We start from the raw sequence: 17,873 nt of genomic DNA, 5'->3' as shown, positions 1-17,873 counted from the left end.
TCACATGCCTAACCTAAATCGGGGTCAGTGGACTAAGATCTGCATAATCACATGGAATGGACACATCTCATGTCAACTACTACAATATGTCATGCCTTTTTTCTGTAAACCCAATCAATGGATTCACAGAAACATGTTGAGATGATGGTCGCCACGTATCAATATGTAAATTATTTTATTTAATAAAATATGTTTAATTATATAAGCAGTGGTCAATCAACATGTTCTGTCTATAAACTGTTCTTATGAAAAATTAAATATTATAACATCTTTTTACAGATGTGTCAAAAGCCACAAGGGGGCGCCATTTAGCTACAAAGTGTATTATGGAGCTCATCGAATTCGTATTCCCATGCTCTTGCTCCTTATTTTGGATTAATCACCTGATCATTTTAATCACCGTTAATCATGAATTTTCATTATAATTAATTATTTGCACTGCACATATCATTTACACAAGGCACTGGATTGATTAGATATTGAAGAACCAGGGATTTTCAGTGGCATTTTGTGCGTTTTTCAATGAAAAGTTAGTAATGCTTTTTTTTTGCTACAAATAAGTGTATTTTTTTAATTATATACCAAAATATTTTTTATTATAATTAAGTTTGACCAAATGTAATTAGTAATATACAAAATAAATTGTCAAATAACTGAGACTTGCATGACCAGTTATCAGAATTTTATCAGAGAAAAATTCGAAAAGATTATGAACACTTACATATAAAAAATATTTTCAAAAAATACAGACACCGAACATGTCCATTCAATAGGTTAAACAAAACATTTTTTTTAAAGAAAATACACTTTTGCATGTGTAAAGAACTCCTGTAAACAACTTGTGCAAAGAGTTTCCAACTAAGCAAACACATGTTTAAACGGTAAACTGCTATGCAAACCGTTCATTCATTTTAAGATCCTTAATCCAGCACATCTCAACATATGGTAAAAAATAAATATGCTTATGTATCTTGATGCTTTCTTTAAACACTTGCTGAAATTGATGGAAACTAATAACTTGCCTATACAACCAAGTGCGTTTGAACAGTTCTTCGTCTCTTGACTACAACAATATAAGCAATGTAACAATGTTTCATTCGTGAGAATCCACAAGACACAACTGTAAACCTGTTACTGTATATATATACAGTAATCAAACTAATGCAGCGAATGCAACATTCCGATCTAATTTCAACCAGCCAGTTTGACTTGAAACGGCATATTTAACATTCCCAAAGGTTAACGAAAAAAGCAAATCTAGATCCAAATGAAACTGTTTGCCTACTTATATTCAGTTTTCACATGTGTGTCCATCAGTCAAACGGATGATGTTCAGGGTGGCTGTTCTGCGGCGGGTAGCTGCAGGTGGAGATGGAGCTTCCGCCCGGGCTCACCGGTGGAGTCATGCCGCTCAGAGGCACCAGAGCGGTCGGATGCCGGTGGTACGGTCTGTAGGACGGGAGAAGGTGATGGTGTTGACCGTGGTAATAACTCACGGGAGAGTTGGCGTAATCGTTTGGAGACAGAGGGCGCGCGTTACCAAGCATGGGCTGCAGGTAGCTGGAGATGTGCGTCGGAGAGCTGGACTGGTGGCTCCAGGAGCTGGTGCTGATGAACGGGGTTTGCCAGTAAAGGGGCTCCTGTTGCAGGCAGTACGAGTCGGTGAAGTTAAATCCAGACGGTAAGGGTGGTGGTCGGTAAGGTCTCTTGACGCGCCTCCTGCGCCTGTAATTACCCTTCTCAAACATGTCGTTAAACGCAGGGTCTAGCGTCCAGAAGTTCCCCTTCCTCTCCCCGCCATTCTCCCGGGGAATCTTCACGAAACACTCGTTGAGGCTCAGATTGTGTCTGATGCTGTTCTGCCACCCCTTTTTGTTCTTCTCGTAGTATGGAAACTTGGATATAATGAAGCTGTAGATGTCATTCAGGGTCAGCTTCTTCTCCTCGCTTTCTCTGATGGCCATTGCAATGAGAGCCACGTACGAATAAGGAGGCTTTTCGGGTGCTGGAGCGGCTCCTCCATCCCCCGCGGTACCCGGACCGTCCTCTGCGGTATCACGGGATTGCAGGTTTCCAGCCTCCGCTCTGCGATCCATGAGGTGGGCTTGAGCTGGATGAATAAAAGCGAGATTCTCTGCAGCGCACGGCACAGGTGTAAAGTTAAAAGTGTCCAGGTGTGCTTCGGATTTGGTTTAGTCTCCACCTACCTGCCCTGCCTCCTGTTGGTATCCTGAAATAGAGGTCAAAAGTTCGCGAATTCAACATGAAAGAGGCGCGCGGGGGTCGCAGACGTATTTTGACTGCTTGGTAAATGTTACAGTAAACATCTGTTTGATGTCGCCGGCATTAAAACCGCTTGCTAACAGCGCAAAGCCCAACATCTATCAAATAAAAATAATACGATTTCTTTTTATTCGTATTGTTAGTTTTGTGAATGATTTAAAATATTAGATTCAATATAAAAACGTATACTTTAACGTAATAGTTATTTTATTGTATTTATTTTTTTGTATATTTTAAAATGTTTATGCGCTCCGTTTTAATTGCAGGCCTATGATTAAAATGATCAGGATAGACTAAATAATATCAGCATATCATATAACGTTCAAACACATTTAACTATAATGCATTTAGGATTTTGTGGACTGCGCATATCTCATGAAACAAAGAGCATCTGGTTTGAAAACTAAACTTCTTCTTCGGCGCTGTTTTCCCGCCACTGCTTCGTCCAATCAAATATATGAAGCGCGCCATCAAAGGTACCGCCTTGTTAAGACCTTGTTTGATGAGGCGATATTCTCAACATAATACCATATACGTCTAGCTATGCAAAATATGGATTACTTTATATCTGTTGATGTGAAGTTACATTTTTTCTTTAATATAGATAACTATGGGCAACCTAAAAGCAAGGCCGGTTTTTAAAGTAATTTAAATGTTTAGTAGTTTTTTCTGATAGTGATTATGGACTGGAATTAATTATATGAAATTATAGCTATATTTAGGCTGAAAATGAAAGTCTTGTGGATTACAGTAGTGTGAATTTGGTTTGCATGACTTAAAATTAGCAGGAATTATCATAATGTTGGTAACACTTTACAGTAAGGTCTCATTAGTTAGTTAATGCAATAACTAAAATTGACTAACAATAAGCAATACATTTGTTTCAGTATTTATTAATGTTTGTTGATAATATTTCATTGTTATCTCATGTTAGCTTGTGTCCATTAAATAATATGAACAGATACAACTTTTGTTTTAATAATGTATTGGTCAATTTTCATATTGACATAAACTAAGGTTAATAAATGTTTTAGAAATATTTTTATATAATTGTTAGTTCATGCATTATTATTATTATTATTATTATGATTATATAAGTCATAGTTAACAGATGTTAACAAATGGAAACGTATTGTAAACTGTTGCATATAATAGCTGCAATGTCTAATATGTGACCCTGGAGCACAAAACCAGTCTTAAGTCGCTTGGGTATATTTGTAGCAATAGCCAAAAATACATTGTATGGGTCAAAATTATAGATACTTAGTCTGAATGCGTCTTAAGATAACATAAAACATTCTTACTGAAAGATGCATGTAATAACTTGCCTTTTTCCTTTTCTTTTTTGGGGGGAATTTCCCACTCTGCCAGTTTCATCTTTATGTGCAGTCAAATGCATCGCTAACTAGTGCCTCAGATCTTCAGTTACCTCCATTAAAATGCACATTCACAACACTGTAAGAGTAAATATATCATAGAAATTAGAAAGAAATTATAGAAATGTATCTTTGCAAAACGCATTAATTGCTTGAAATTAAACAGATTTTGCATTCTGTTCTTTATTTTTTGGAAATAAAACATTCACAACCTAATAATCTCTTAAATAACCACCCACTCGGAGCCCGTCATATACTGAGAGAATCCAGATTGTTATCGTTCTTTCAGGAGACAGACGGTCTACGCTCAGCCAGTGATGGAGAAAGATAAACTTTGGTACTCTGGAGAACTTTTCATTTCAGTTCCCATTGTATATTTTTCCTTACACTTTTTTACAAATGTAAATTATTGCATTGTTTTCTAATAACACAATTCAAAAGGGCAACATGCAAGAACAAGTGAATGTTTCAAGTACATCATGATATGGGAATTGCAACACAAAATTGAACTTATCAAGAAGATCAAGGAAAACCCTTTATAACTACCTTCACTGTTGACCCGTTCACTAAGCAACTGACTTTACAAATACATACTCAGAATTTATGAATGTTGGAAGTGAAAGGTTTACATTTACATTTATGCATTTAGCAGACCATTAAATTTACGCATTTACCGTTTATCCAAAACGACTTCCAAAAGTCGAGCATAAGCAATTTGCCAAGGAGACAATATTTGTATTATACAATGCCATAGATTAGGAAAGAATCTAGAGAAAACGAGCAAGGCAGAGAAGATATTTTATTATTATTTATTTTTTAATGTGTGAAAAAATACAGAAGACACCAAAACCAATAACTATTACAATGGAGATTTATTTCAATCTGGTAATTGAAACACTTTTATTTTATGCACAAAATATTCATGTTATCCTGTTTCAAAGGATGAGTCTGATTCATGAGTCAAATGATAAAACAGAGACAGAGGCTCAACATTTGCTAAACCAAATCTTTCAGTGTCACATTGTTGACAAAAGTAGATCAACACAAACATATTGCACCTTATAATATCACATCATTAGGATAATGACATGACACAGAATTATCCTTTGAGGAAGTAGGATAAACAGAAACACTTAAATATACAGCAATATCGCAAAGCTGTCAAATTAAGTTTTTATAAAGTTATACGTTTTCATATGCCCAACAGACAACTTTCTGTTAAACTAAACTGCACAATCATTCATCTGAAACACGTCCAGTGTTTAAACCCACAAAGAAATGATTGAACATGCACAAGAACATGTTTTACAAAGCTCACATCATACTTTGCGGCATAATGTAGAATCTCAGCTGCATGTAACATAGCTCAAGTTAAGAGAATACGGTCGTCTCATTTATGTGAGAATTCAATTATTCTCCTTTTTTATCTCCACAATTGATGAGAAGCAAGAATAAAGTTGTAGTCGCCACCCAAGGGAAATGCTATCCACATATTTCCTGTAAAGATCCCAGATTTACTGAGCACAAAGGTGACAAAGACCAGTCAAACTGCTGAACTCCCGAGGTCTGCTCTATATTCTCATCTCCAATTGTAATAAAGATAGACACAGATAAAGGTTAAGTTAATGGTCAGGCTGGTAAACAGTATACCAGGCCAAAGCGTCAACCCCCAAAAACCTGTGAAGACGACAAAAACATACAAACAAATTATTATGTGGAACAGAGTAACCTAGTTAGTTTAAACGCTACTATTATAATGAACTTCCTATTCGTACCCTTCCATCCAGGCTTGCTGTCAGTTTCATTTCCTGTGGTCGTGTCTACAGGGCAGTTTGACGATGCAGAGGAGCTGTCCATTCGCTTCTCCAGATGCTCAAACACACTGCCCTCATCGATCAATGAACCTGAATCCCAAACAAAATCATTACAATTAAAAATTTGAGAACAGAACATCGAAACAAGATTTGCCTTGTTTATGTGTTAAACTGAGGTTTCTTAAGTTATTAGTAGTTCAATATAATTTTCAAGTAATACTTGTAAATAAATAGACTGAAGATTGTTCCTCAAAAATAGCAACAGCTTCCAAAAAGCATTTGGCCACTTAAAATAAATAAATAAATAAAAGCTGACAAATAAAACAACAACAACAAAGCCACAATCGCACATAAAAAAATTAAATAAAATTGATAAAATTGTGGGGCCACTCTATGCTATCAATCAGCTCAAATGATTAACACAAAATTAAAAACTACATCCAAAAGTGGCCTATACCATGATTCTGTGAATGGAAGTGTGGAACATCAGGCAAGAATCCTCCGCTGTGCAAGTGGCTTTGCTCCGAAAGAAAGGGAGGAGGTGAGGCCAAACTAAAAGGCTCCAGAGGAGAGGAAAAGAGCCGCAGCTTTTGCCCACTGATGTTGAGTCTGGCTGGGCTGATGAGTGGCCGGCGCTGCCTGGCAGAGCTAGAGGTGGAAGTGACGGATCCTGCCACAGAAGGGGTTGGAGACGGTCCAGGAGAAGAGGGTTGGCTTCCAGATTTTAGGGAGTAGTAATCTATTGAAAAATGAAAGAAATTGCACAGCGTTTATCAAATGGTGATGTGACTGGTTAAGTAACTGACTATTATCATGTATGATTTATCAGGTTTTAGTTGTTAAAGATGCAACCATTCCTTCACTTCTTTCAAGTTACCTGAAGGTGGAGAGTCTTTACACTGTGAAGATGGTCTACTCCCACTGAAGAGGAAACCTGAATCTATAAGTAAAAGACCAGGGTCTTTTTATTCATCTTTTATTTGATCAAAAATACAGTAAAAGTGGTTATGTTGTGAAGTAGTATTATTACAATTTTAAATGACTGTTTTCTGTTTTTCTAAATGTAATTTAATCCTGTGATGGCAAAGCTGAATTTTCAGCATCATTACTCCAGTCTTCATTGTCACATGATCCTTCAGAAATCGTTCTAATATGATATAGTGCTTATTATCAATGTTGAGAATAGTTCTGCTGCTTAATATTTCAGTGAAAACAAGATTCATTGAAAAATATAAAGTTCATAAGAACAGCGCTTATTTGAAACAAATGTTTTGTAACATTATAAATGTCTTTACTGTCACTTTTGATCAATTTAAAGCATATTTGCTGAATAAAACAATTTCTTAAAATAAAAAAAATCGTACCAACACCAAATTTTTGAATGGTAGTACAACTAGTTTCTTGTTTGAAACATTTCCATGGCTACTTTCTCAAAAAGTGAAGAGGAGCTATCACACAAAAGACTGATAGAAATTCCTAGCAATTTTTTCTGATACAACACAAGCATCCAACTGCAAAGTAGAGTCATTTAACGCTCTCATACTGTCATTCCAGGAATGTCTCCATATGTGGAGCCAACACAGCTGCAGTCGTAGAGAGGAGCAACACCATTACTGAACATTATAAAGCAGATGGGTGAAGGTACATGATGGAGCAGGTACTGGCCCTGCTCACAACAAAAGCCTTTTCAAGACTTCCTGTAGACGTGTGAAGGGGAGATTCGTGATACTCTAATGCTTCTGTAAAAACGAGCTGTGAGAGATCTCACTGGACTCTCAGATCACACAAAAGACTGATAGAAATTCCTAGCAATTTTTTCTGATACAACACAAGCATCCAACTGCAAAGTAGAGTCATTTAACGCTCTCATACTGTCATTCCAGGAATGTCTCCATATGTGGAGCCAACACAGCTTCCTGTAGACGTGTGAAGGGGAGATGAGTGATACTCTAATGCTTCTGTAAAAACGAGCTGTGAGAGATCTCACTGGACTCTCAGTGATATTTCTTTAAACTAAATATTTGGTAGCTGTTACAGATCACAATTACATACCCATCTCTATATAATGCAATGAGGTGGAAAATGAATCAAACACTGAGATTTCTCAGACAAGTGTGTTTGATTAAATCAAGAGCGTAAAGATCAAGCTCTGGCCCTTTTTATCACACCTGCCGAGCCACTGCATCTGATTACAGGAGGCTGACGCTTGCCATCTCATCTGGTCTCGTCTGAAGATCCACACATGAAACGAACCATGATTCTTCTACCGTCTCACAACAGTCATTTAAACACCACTCCCGACATCACCCTGATCCTAGGCTTAAAAGCCTGTGTGTATTACAAAGTCCCGTTTACTGAAGGGTCAAAGCTAAAAGCTCTGGCAAACCAAGCTGTTGCCCCTGGAATCCCTTTTGATATATAGTATGAACAATATGTTGGAGGCTATGCAAAGTCAAAACTGTGAGCCAATTAAGCAAACAAATAGTTTTAAACACATAAGCAGGAATAAAAAAAAAATCTTGTTAAAGAAATAGTTCTTTGAAAATTTTTATTTTCTGTTATGCATGTTATTTTTTCACAAAATGTGAATTTTGAAATATCTTCTTTCATACAATGATAGTTCATATTGATCTGCATCATATCTGATCTGCGAGCTGATATGAAGGGCATTATCAGTGAATAAGGTTCCTCACACAACTCCATTTTTAGAGCTGGAAAAGAGAAAAATTGTTCCACTGAAACAACAACAACATACAGGATTGGAACAGCATGACGGTGAGTAAATAAAAGCACGTTTCATTTAAAGGTTCACTATTCTTTTAAATTTAATGGCATAAGATGAAACAGATCAGCAATGTAAATTAGTCCCTTCCTGTAACTGGAAACTCATCAGTGATGGGAAAATCCCTGTAGCATGCAGGTAGCTGAAGACATCGAACAGACTATTTCTCAATCACACTTCAGTTTTCTTTGGCAGTTGGCAAAATTCCCCTGCTAGGTGCGGCACCGTCTGGGGTGAAGAGTGAGCCGAGTTCCTCGTACCATGCATTAAGTCAATCAGTGACCCACATCTTTCCCATCATGCACTTCTGCATTGGCCTCTCACTATAGCAGCACAGCTCTTAACTTCACAAACAAAGTGAAGGCTTTTCTACATTATATAACGATTACAACTATTTTACAAAAAGCCCATTTCATTGCACAGCCCATACATTTTTATTGTGATTTATTTAATTATAATTATTTTTATTTAAAATGATTTTAATATTTATATCAGCAGGCTATAGGCATTTTTTTGATCAATGATACAGTTAAAACAGTAATATCGTAAAATATTGCAAAATTACAGTTTAAAATAAATGTTTTCTATTTTAATATATTTTAAAGTGTAATTATTTCTGTGATGGTAAAGCTGAATTTTCAGTATCCATTACTTAAATCTTCAGTGTCATCTTTAGAAATTATACAAATATGCTGATTTGGTGTTTAGTTATTATCAATTATTATTGGCATTCAATTATTAACAATAGTTTTTATTATAAATGCTGAAACTGCTCAATATATTTGTGGAAACCATGATACAATTCTCAGGATTATCAGATGAATAGAAAGTTCAAAAGAACAGCATTTACTTGTAAAATAAATCTTTTATAACATAATAAATGTATACATTTTTGATAAATTTTACTTGTCCTTGCTCAATAAAGCTTTTCTTTAGATCTTACTTGTCCCAAAGTTTTGAATAGTAGTGTATCAAGGTTTCCACAAAAATATTAAGTAGCAAAAAATGGTTTTATCATTGACCATCATAATAAGAAATGTTTCTGATTTCTGAATGATGTTTGAAGGATCATGTGACACTGAAGACTGGAGTAATGGATGCTGAAACTTCAGCTTTACCATCACAGGAATAAAATACAATTTCAAAAGATATTCAAAAAGAAAACAGTTATTTTAATTTGTATTCATATTTCACAATGTTCCTGTATTTTTTATCAATATATTTTTTGTATCATTTTATATATATATATATATAATTTCATTAAACTTCTTAAATTACAATGACTTTAGATGACAATGCGCATCTATCTTATGATTTACCTGGTCGTGCTAGGGAGGGGATAGTTCCCAGAGAGAGGGCCCTGTTGAGTCGCCCAGGGAGCGAGGAGGGCGAGGCTTTGCGCGTTCTGTGGCTTTGCTGGCGGATGAGCAGCTGTGACAGGTTGGGGGGAGGCGTTGGGATGAAGGTGGAGGATCCAGACACAGGTGCAGACAGCGGGGGACAGTGATTACTGTAGTATGGCCCATGCGAACTGCCAGACAAATACCTGCAACAGACAGAAGAGAATTGGTCCACTGCTGAGTTTAATGGAGCAAATATCTCTTCAGTTACTGTTATGGACTAGATTCTGTTTCACTTCAAGCAGGTAACTGCAGAAAACCCCGCAGACTTCCATAGAATTCAAAAGCCTGAAGATACAGAAAATAAATGAAAAAAGTATGTTGATTCTGTCAAATGGTATTATCTGATCATTGCTCCTCATTTGAATGAACTAAAGATGAAGTAGATTTCAGTGATATAAAGATTTCATCGCAGATAATAAATAGAAGTAATTTAAGGTAGCATATCTGCAAATGTATGAAATTATACATCAGAAAATATCCCAGTGACAGTCCATATCCACTTAATTCACTTCTAATTTCTTGGTTATGTTCCTCTAATTTATAAAAGCACAAGTTACCAATTATTGTCCGTGCAGAGGCTATTCCGTTTTATTGATCTATGGCGCATTCATTTTGATTCTTTACATGTGTAATGATGTCCAGTGACTTGTTTGCATTATTTATGCATTATTTTATTTATTTGTAAGACTTTTTTATGACTAAATTTGGTAATGGGAGAGTAAAAATATTTTTAAAACGTACACCGTTCAAACTAGGCTGCTTATGTTGAAGTGTTTGGGATGTGGCTTTTAATGATGAGACCTTTTTTGTAATCAGGCTCTCAAAAAGTATATAACAATTTGGATATAGATTTATCGGCCAACATATCGGTTATCGGCTTTCAAAAATAAAGAATAATCGGTTATCGGTATCGGCCAAAATTTTCATATCGGTGCATCCCTAATCTCAAACAATCTTTAATGTAATCTAAATAAATAAAAGAAATGGCAAACAGACAGTTCGCATTTTTATCAGCATTTTATTTCACTTTCATAATAGGGATAAATAATACAAAAGGGTCAAAAAAAAAAGATGCAGCAATACAACCCAAGTATAATACAGCGATTGCTCCAACATTACTACAACAAATATGAGCTTAAGTTTCTGGACGGAAACGGTTTCACACCATTCAACAATGCAGTTGTTCATTTCACATTATATCTCTGGGGTCATTCCATGTCAAAAACACTAGAAACCACTGAGCAGCTGTTGATGAGATATCAGAAAAAGCACAGCAATGCCAAAAAAAACGATAATATCAGTGGAAGGTTTCTCAAAATCAGACAACTATTTCCAGCCTGCGGGCAATGAAGTACAACACATTCAGGTCCATTTGAGATTCTAGTTTAAAGTTTTATGGTAATTTAACTGCTTATAAAATCTAAGCTGGTCCAAATCAAAGTCTTCACTTAGTAAGAAACTGGATTTGACAAGATACAGCAGCACCAATATCAAAAATGGGCAAAACCCAATTACTTTCCTTCCAATCAATCTCTGACATCACCATGCACCTTCTGGTACAACATGAACAGATCTGTGATTTCACCTTGACGGGTCCTACCACAATAAATCCTCAGTGCTAAATACAGTTTTACTTATTTACTCACATTTGAAATCATATGAAATTAGGGAGGCATCATACTTCCGGACAATCTAAACTTGTCTAGAAATGAAATAGTCAATGAAGGATCAAATATAGTTACAAAAATACACTGCTGTGCTAAACAAATGTTATACATCATTTTGAGATACTTATATCAACGTCAAGTCTAAATGCACACTATTATTAGCATTTACCAACCATTAGCCTTTGGCAAGCAAAACTATGATAATGAGGATACATTACACTAAATATTCAACGATACTGATGTCTACAGTCAAATACTCAAATAAGTGAAATGTGCCACAAGTCATCATAAAAAAGCTAATGGCATACTTCACCTAATACAAAATTAAATTGGTAATACAAAATTATAAATATTAAAGCTCGTCGGAGGTGGACAGGTACCATACGATCTGTATAAGTTGATACACATCTAATGGAAATGAACATAATTGATTTAAATAGCAGAAAAGTCGCAGACAGTAAGTGTCTAAGTCACATTAGTAATTACTCTGATCACAGCAAAAAAAGAACTTCACAGCCACATGCGTACAGTAACTTGGGAAATACAGTGATGCAAACCTACAAAAACATACAATCTATAGTCATACTGTCACACATTTCTAGACCACAGCTAAAATACAGTATGCAAGAGACAATTAAAATACGTTTAGTTGACTATACAATCCCTACAAAGCTTTGTTTGTAGAAGTTTTGAAAATGTGTCTCTTTTTGTTAGAGAGACTCAAAAGAGATGGCTTCATGTTACAGAGGTTAGTAGTATTCAAACTAAAATGGCATGTAATACAATGTAGTGCACTCATAACACTTTACAGTAAAGAAAATATAATGTTCATAATATAATAAGCATAGTGCTATGCAAAGTTAGCTAATTTTCTGTGTCTTTAAACACAAATTATTGCATAAATTCTTTACTGATGTAATGATTACAAAATCAACCCGGTGGTGGAGACAGACTTGAGGTTCAGAATAAACACAAAGAGAGGCACAAATATTTGGAGATTCTCTCAAATGTGTTCAGCTGTAGCTTAACCTTAAAACTGAACGCTGAGTACTTAAGCTAAAATATAACAAAAGGACATATTTGTATGTTAGCAACTAAATACTGATAATATCACATTTGTTATAAGATTGCAAATATGAGATTGGAGCAGTATTGGCATAATACAGTATTTTTGTTACAGTTTGATATAGTGGGTATAGTTTTAGGCGGCTTAAGTTAAATATGTTTTGTAAATTTTAAGTTTAAATTCTATGCTGCCTAAGCTCCGTTATGATTTCTTGGTGAACAGTGCATTATCTATTTCAATGCAAAAATATTATTACATATCGCAAGATGCATAAAAACATAATTTACTCATGAACTAGACTGTATCTTTACAAGCTACTCCAAACCTGTGAATTCAACATGCTACAAAAAAAGCAATAAACAATCCTTTTCTAGTACTTTGAGCAAGCTCATCCACACAGACTATATTTTTTATATTTCAGCCCGGTGTTTAAAAGGCCTATTTAGCAAGTGTCTTGGTCATAGAGGTTTATAATGAGTGCATTAGTTAGTTAGTGTAAATTGAAGACAGTTGGGAGGAAAATGGTCCCAATCTGAGAAAAAATTATTATAATCAAACCCTTGATTCTAAATGTCCCAAAAGTATCCTCGAACACAGATCCCATAAAATAACTGATCTTAGTGTCACTGCTCAGATTCTGACCTGTGAGCTCTGGCTCTTCTCTGAGTCGTGGATTTGTGTGTTGCTACAGCGGCAGCGAATCCCACCAGACAACACACAGAAGTGATGCCCAACTTGACCATTTCCAACCAATCAGGGATGTCCGTCTTGAGGTAACACTCAGCCAGGTAAAAACATATCACCAGAAGCCAAAGCACAGAGGCCACAGCGTCAATCCTCCTCAACCTTTAGAAGAAAATAATAACTATTTAGCTGAGATTTATAATTAAAATAAATGTACATACATATATACATTCATTTATATAGTAATTATAAATATATTTATCAATTTATCATTTATATATATATATATATATATATAATTGTCTCTATAATTTTATTATATACACACATATACATACATTTTTTCATACATGAATTATAAAATATATTTCACATTCTTTAATTACATAATATCACGCACAGATATTTACATATATATTTACTTAATATGTCAAATAAATGTAAAAATACGTACAAATTGGTAAATGTATTTTTTCATGAAATAAATAATGTATATTTTATTTGGTTCACCTGACAGGTCCTGCCATTAAGACACCTGTGATGCAAGTTAGGAGACCAACAGAGGCCACGGCCATCTGATGGTCACTTCCGGACTGCCAGACGAGTCGAGCGTTCTCCACAGCCTTTTCCGGCAGAAGACCCACCAGATCATCCCACATCATGCTGCCCTCCTCAGCCTTGCTTTCACTGTCATTTTGGAGGGGGCGTTTAGGTGGGGTGACTCCTCCGCTTAAGGTTTGCCTGACGGAGGAGGCCACATCTCCAGATTCAGACAAAGCCACAGCTACAAGGAAGGCACAGGCGAGAAATGCAAGGACTCTGAGCAAGATCAACCAGGCAGGAGTGGTGAGTGAGTAGTTGTTCTGTAGAAAAGGATATAAAAAAAAAGACAAAATATAATTGATACTTGCAGCATGCCAAGCCTGATTAAAAACTAAACTTGAATTAACAGTAGCTGCACAATAAAATACTCAGGAAACAAAAGAAGCAAGAGAGAACAGGTCTTTCCTTATCTCTGGCAATCAATTCCACATATTTATCTGCGGTTTAAGAAAACACTAGTAACAGACTGGTCATTAATCACACTTGATACACGTTACAAACGATACCTAGGTTGTAGTAAAATTGCAGTTTTATCTGGGCAACATCTAAATTCAGTGCAATTTCTCCATGTCAAGCCCTTGGCACCTAATCAAACTCTTAGCATTCTAGAACATACACTTCAGGGTGCTATAAAAGTGGAATTTTCTGTATTTTTCATGTCAAGTCTTGTGGCTTGATTTGAACCCATATAAATATATAGAGATCACCACCTTAATAAAGGCTTTATCAGCATCCCGACTGCGTCTGAGCTGGTGGTTGAAGAGCAGAGCACGCAGCTGTCGGTTCTGGTGTTTGATGTAGTACTCCACTGCTGTCTGGCACGGCCGGCACAACTTGAAGGTCTGCTCAAGGTGGTGCTTATATACCTCGATCTCCTCATCATAGTTTTCCTGTCATTATGGGTAAAATATTACTTTAAATTTTGCAATTGCTTGCATGTTACTTGTTTTTGAGCTGATGATTACATGCATATAAAAATAATTTAAGATGTTTATTCTAGCTCAAATAAATACGACTTTGAAGTATAGAAATGTTTAGATGCCTACTGAATGCCATATTTAATACACAACATTTTTGTCTCAAAATTGTATAAAAAGCATAAAAGCAAATCTTATTCAGAAACGTTTTTGCCCACAAATTGTATAAAAAGCATAAAAGCAAATCTTATTCAGAAACGTTTTTGCCCACAAATTGTATAAAAAGCATAAAAGCAAATCTTATTCAGAAACGTTTTTGCCCACAAATTGTATAAAAAGCATAAAAGCAAATCTTATTCAGAAACGTTTTTGCCTCAAAATTGTATAAAAAGCATAAAAGCAAATCTTATTCAAAAACGAGCTTTAGACATTGGTTATCTTGAAATGAAGAGATTAAATGGGTGAATTATAAACCTACATCATCCCTGGGGATGAACGAGGCCAGCTGCTTAATCTTCAGTGTCTGGTTGTTGTTGCACTTCTTGCACAGAAGCATTTGACAGTTGACCCACTGCAGAGTCTTCGGTGTCTCCGGGACACCGGCCGAAACGCCATGGTTGAGATGCTCCATGTATTGAGCAGGAATGGGTTTGTTGTAGTCCCCGTTCTACAGATCAAAAACAAGCACAAAACAAAAATGCATTTATAGCATATCCAAAAGCTGCAGCAGCAACACAGCAATACATTTTTTAATTATAATAGAAAACACACACACACACACATACAAAAAGACACTTATAATGCAAGTAATTTTAAAACTTAATTTTACAATATTACTGTATTTTTGATCAAATAAATGCATTCTTGGTCAGCATAAGAGACATCTTTCAACAACACTGAAAAAATCTTACCAACCCCAAACTTTGAAAGGTAGTGTTTAAATAAATACATATACAATTTTATACTTTTTTTCTTTTCAAAACATTTACCTTTAGACAGAACAAAAAAAAACGTCTAAATTAAGTCAATACCTCCTGAAAGCCATTATACTGTTCACAGTATGGACAATCCCAGCAGTTTCTGTTCCCATAGGGGACAATTGTGTCCTGATTGCAGAACCAACAATTCACTTTGACATGAGTTGGTTTTTTCCTGTCGAATAAGAAGGGTCGGATTTAGAAGAACTGCTGCAAATTACCATGCATTAATAACAGAAAACAACTGTAATACAATACTCCCATTAACACTGACCTGACAGACCACCAGAGTGGTTCTCAATTAACAGGTCACAGGCTTGTTTTGCAGACAATAATTAGGACTACAGCGGTCCAGTGTTTTTGGCTGTATCAATTTCCATTGGACATGCAAGACATTCAGTGGAAATTAATGCAAAGCCTAAGTGTTGAATCTAATGTAAAACTGGGATTTTGTTTTTCCAGACAGCACAATCAGTAATCTCGGGACCTGAGTGATTACCTAACAGTAGCATGAATAAAGTTTCTATTTACAAGCTGATAGGGGCTTGATTACACTAACAAATTCAGCTTGTGACATTATAAATGATAACCTCATCCACATTAAGACAAGTGATGACATGTTTAACATTAGGCAGAAATTTGAAGGAATTAAAATCCAGGAAATTAATCACATATGCTATTACTGCACGGCCTATTAAAAAGTGTTAATAAATATCTTGGACTAGAAAAAATATGACTGGTTAATTTTACATCACAGCAGAGCATTTTGCAATACCAATAGAAGGAGGATTAATGTTGGGATCTTCCAATATTGCTTTCAGTCAAGCATTATACGCATCATTTTTGACAGTTTGATAGAAATAAGTCTTTTCCAAATAAGTCGCTCTTACCATGGTAATCAGTTGTCCGTAACAAAAAAACAAAACATAATTACTTAGAATAGGTATCAGTAATTTAACCACCACTGCCTTCAGGGGGGAAAAAACCCAGTAAAAAGCACTGAAGGAATCAGTGCCTTAATTACATTAATCATTGATTTACAGAAGTAACGATAACTGTAGTACTTATGATATTTGTGGTGGAAAATATTAATTTAACGGTCTATTTCAAGTACCACAGACTTGCCTTTTTACGAAATCTCGCGCGCTTGTTTGTGTAGCACGCGCCATTGAATATCTCCGCGCGTGCACAAGTATTTTTCATGGCCGAACTGTTGAAAATATTACTGCCAATGCATGTTAATTACATAGGAAAACGTGGGAAAAGTGCAGTGTAGTTCTTAGCCCTAGCTAAATATTAATGTCTGTTATACGAGGCCCAGCGATATTTTACGGGCAGGGACACAATAACATTACCTGGTTGCAATTCTATAGATTAGCGCTCCCCCTGCAGCAATCGCCGTCGCTCCAACACCTCCAACTACAAATGGCGGATACTGTAGTAATAATAGGTTAAAGGACTGCATTGCAAAACGGGATATTGACTGTAGTGTTATTCACAAGAAGCCACACGCTGGAGTAGTGCAAGTGCATGCGGTAACAGAAGCATGGTCATATCCAGGTCATCAGTGCGGGATCAAGAGCTGTCAAAATAAAAGTTCGACTTCTAAACGGGATGATACAAATAATGTTAAATTACTGTTAATTATATGAATCAAATATAAAAAGATATAAAACAATCAAATGTAAAATATAAATATATAATTAATCGATGCAATAACAGACATGTTATCAGTTCTTAAATAAAAATAAATATATATATATATATTTGTACAATATTGTTTTGTATCTATGTTGCACAGTTATTAAGATTAGCATTGTCTCCTTATTTATACATTTTGCAGACCACCATCTTGCCTTTTCAGGACAGTGAACTGAAGCAGGTTTATATGGTATAAACCTGCCCTCTTGAGGCAAAAGATGTAACAGCCATTCACAAGCTTTACAACAATAAATTCTCATCTTTCACCTTAACGTTTTGTGTATAAAATTAGTATTGTATCAGTAATCAAGTTGAATCGTAATTAACAAGATAACATGCTTAAAAGTACATAATGTTGCCATTACGATATATTTTGTACATAACATTGTGGCACAAGAGATATGACATCTACTACTAGAAGGCTCAAAGATCATGTTCTTTGTTGGTGTTTTGGAACCTTCAAGTAAACAGCTGGGATTATTGACTCTTTCCTTTGTTTTCAAAGCTTTGCTAACAGACATAAATTCATCAAAACAGTCTTAAAAATGCTGTATTTATTTATGTGGCTCATTTTATCTCTGCATTCCCAACAACAAAAAA

The 17,873-nt window shown here is 35.5% G+C and overlaps 2 protein-coding genes across 2 annotated transcripts; both read right to left on the bottom strand.

Annotated features, from left to right (window-relative positions):
• Positions 1-1,313: 1,313 nt before the first annotated feature.
• Positions 1,314-2,096, bottom strand: LOC107586555 (forkhead box protein L2-like). The gene has a single exon (XM_016273979.1). The coding sequence runs from the start codon at positions 2,094-2,096 to the stop codon at positions 1,314-1,316; it is 783 nt and encodes a 260-aa protein (XP_016129465.1).
• Positions 2,097-4,524: 2,428 nt separating this feature from the next.
• On the bottom strand, positions 4,525-17,163 carry LOC107586516 (transmembrane protein 201). Its single transcript, XM_016273917.1, has 11 exons — positions 16,928-17,163; positions 15,627-15,747; positions 15,074-15,262; positions 14,389-14,568; positions 13,586-13,938; positions 13,034-13,237; positions 9,575-9,801; positions 6,351-6,413; positions 5,931-6,212; positions 5,435-5,563; positions 4,525-5,336 (listed from the first exon to the last, which is right to left on the bottom strand). Exons 1-11 carry the CDS (start codon positions 17,035-17,037, stop codon positions 5,239-5,241), a joined length of 1,956 nt encoding a protein of 651 aa, XP_016129403.1. The 5' UTR covers positions 17,038-17,163; the 3' UTR covers positions 4,525-5,238.
• Between the last annotated feature and the right edge of the window lie 710 nt (positions 17,164-17,873).

The sequence above is a fragment of the Sinocyclocheilus grahami genome, unplaced genomic scaffold (genome assembly GCF_001515645.1).
Source record: "Sinocyclocheilus grahami isolate Dianchi unplaced genomic scaffold, SAMN03320097.WGS_v1.1 scaffold83.1, whole genome shotgun sequence".
Taxonomy (NCBI): domain Eukaryota; kingdom Metazoa; phylum Chordata; class Actinopteri; order Cypriniformes; family Cyprinidae; genus Sinocyclocheilus; species Sinocyclocheilus grahami.
The sequence above is the reverse complement of the archived record's forward strand: the minus strand, read 5'-3'. Positions and strand labels throughout refer to the sequence as shown.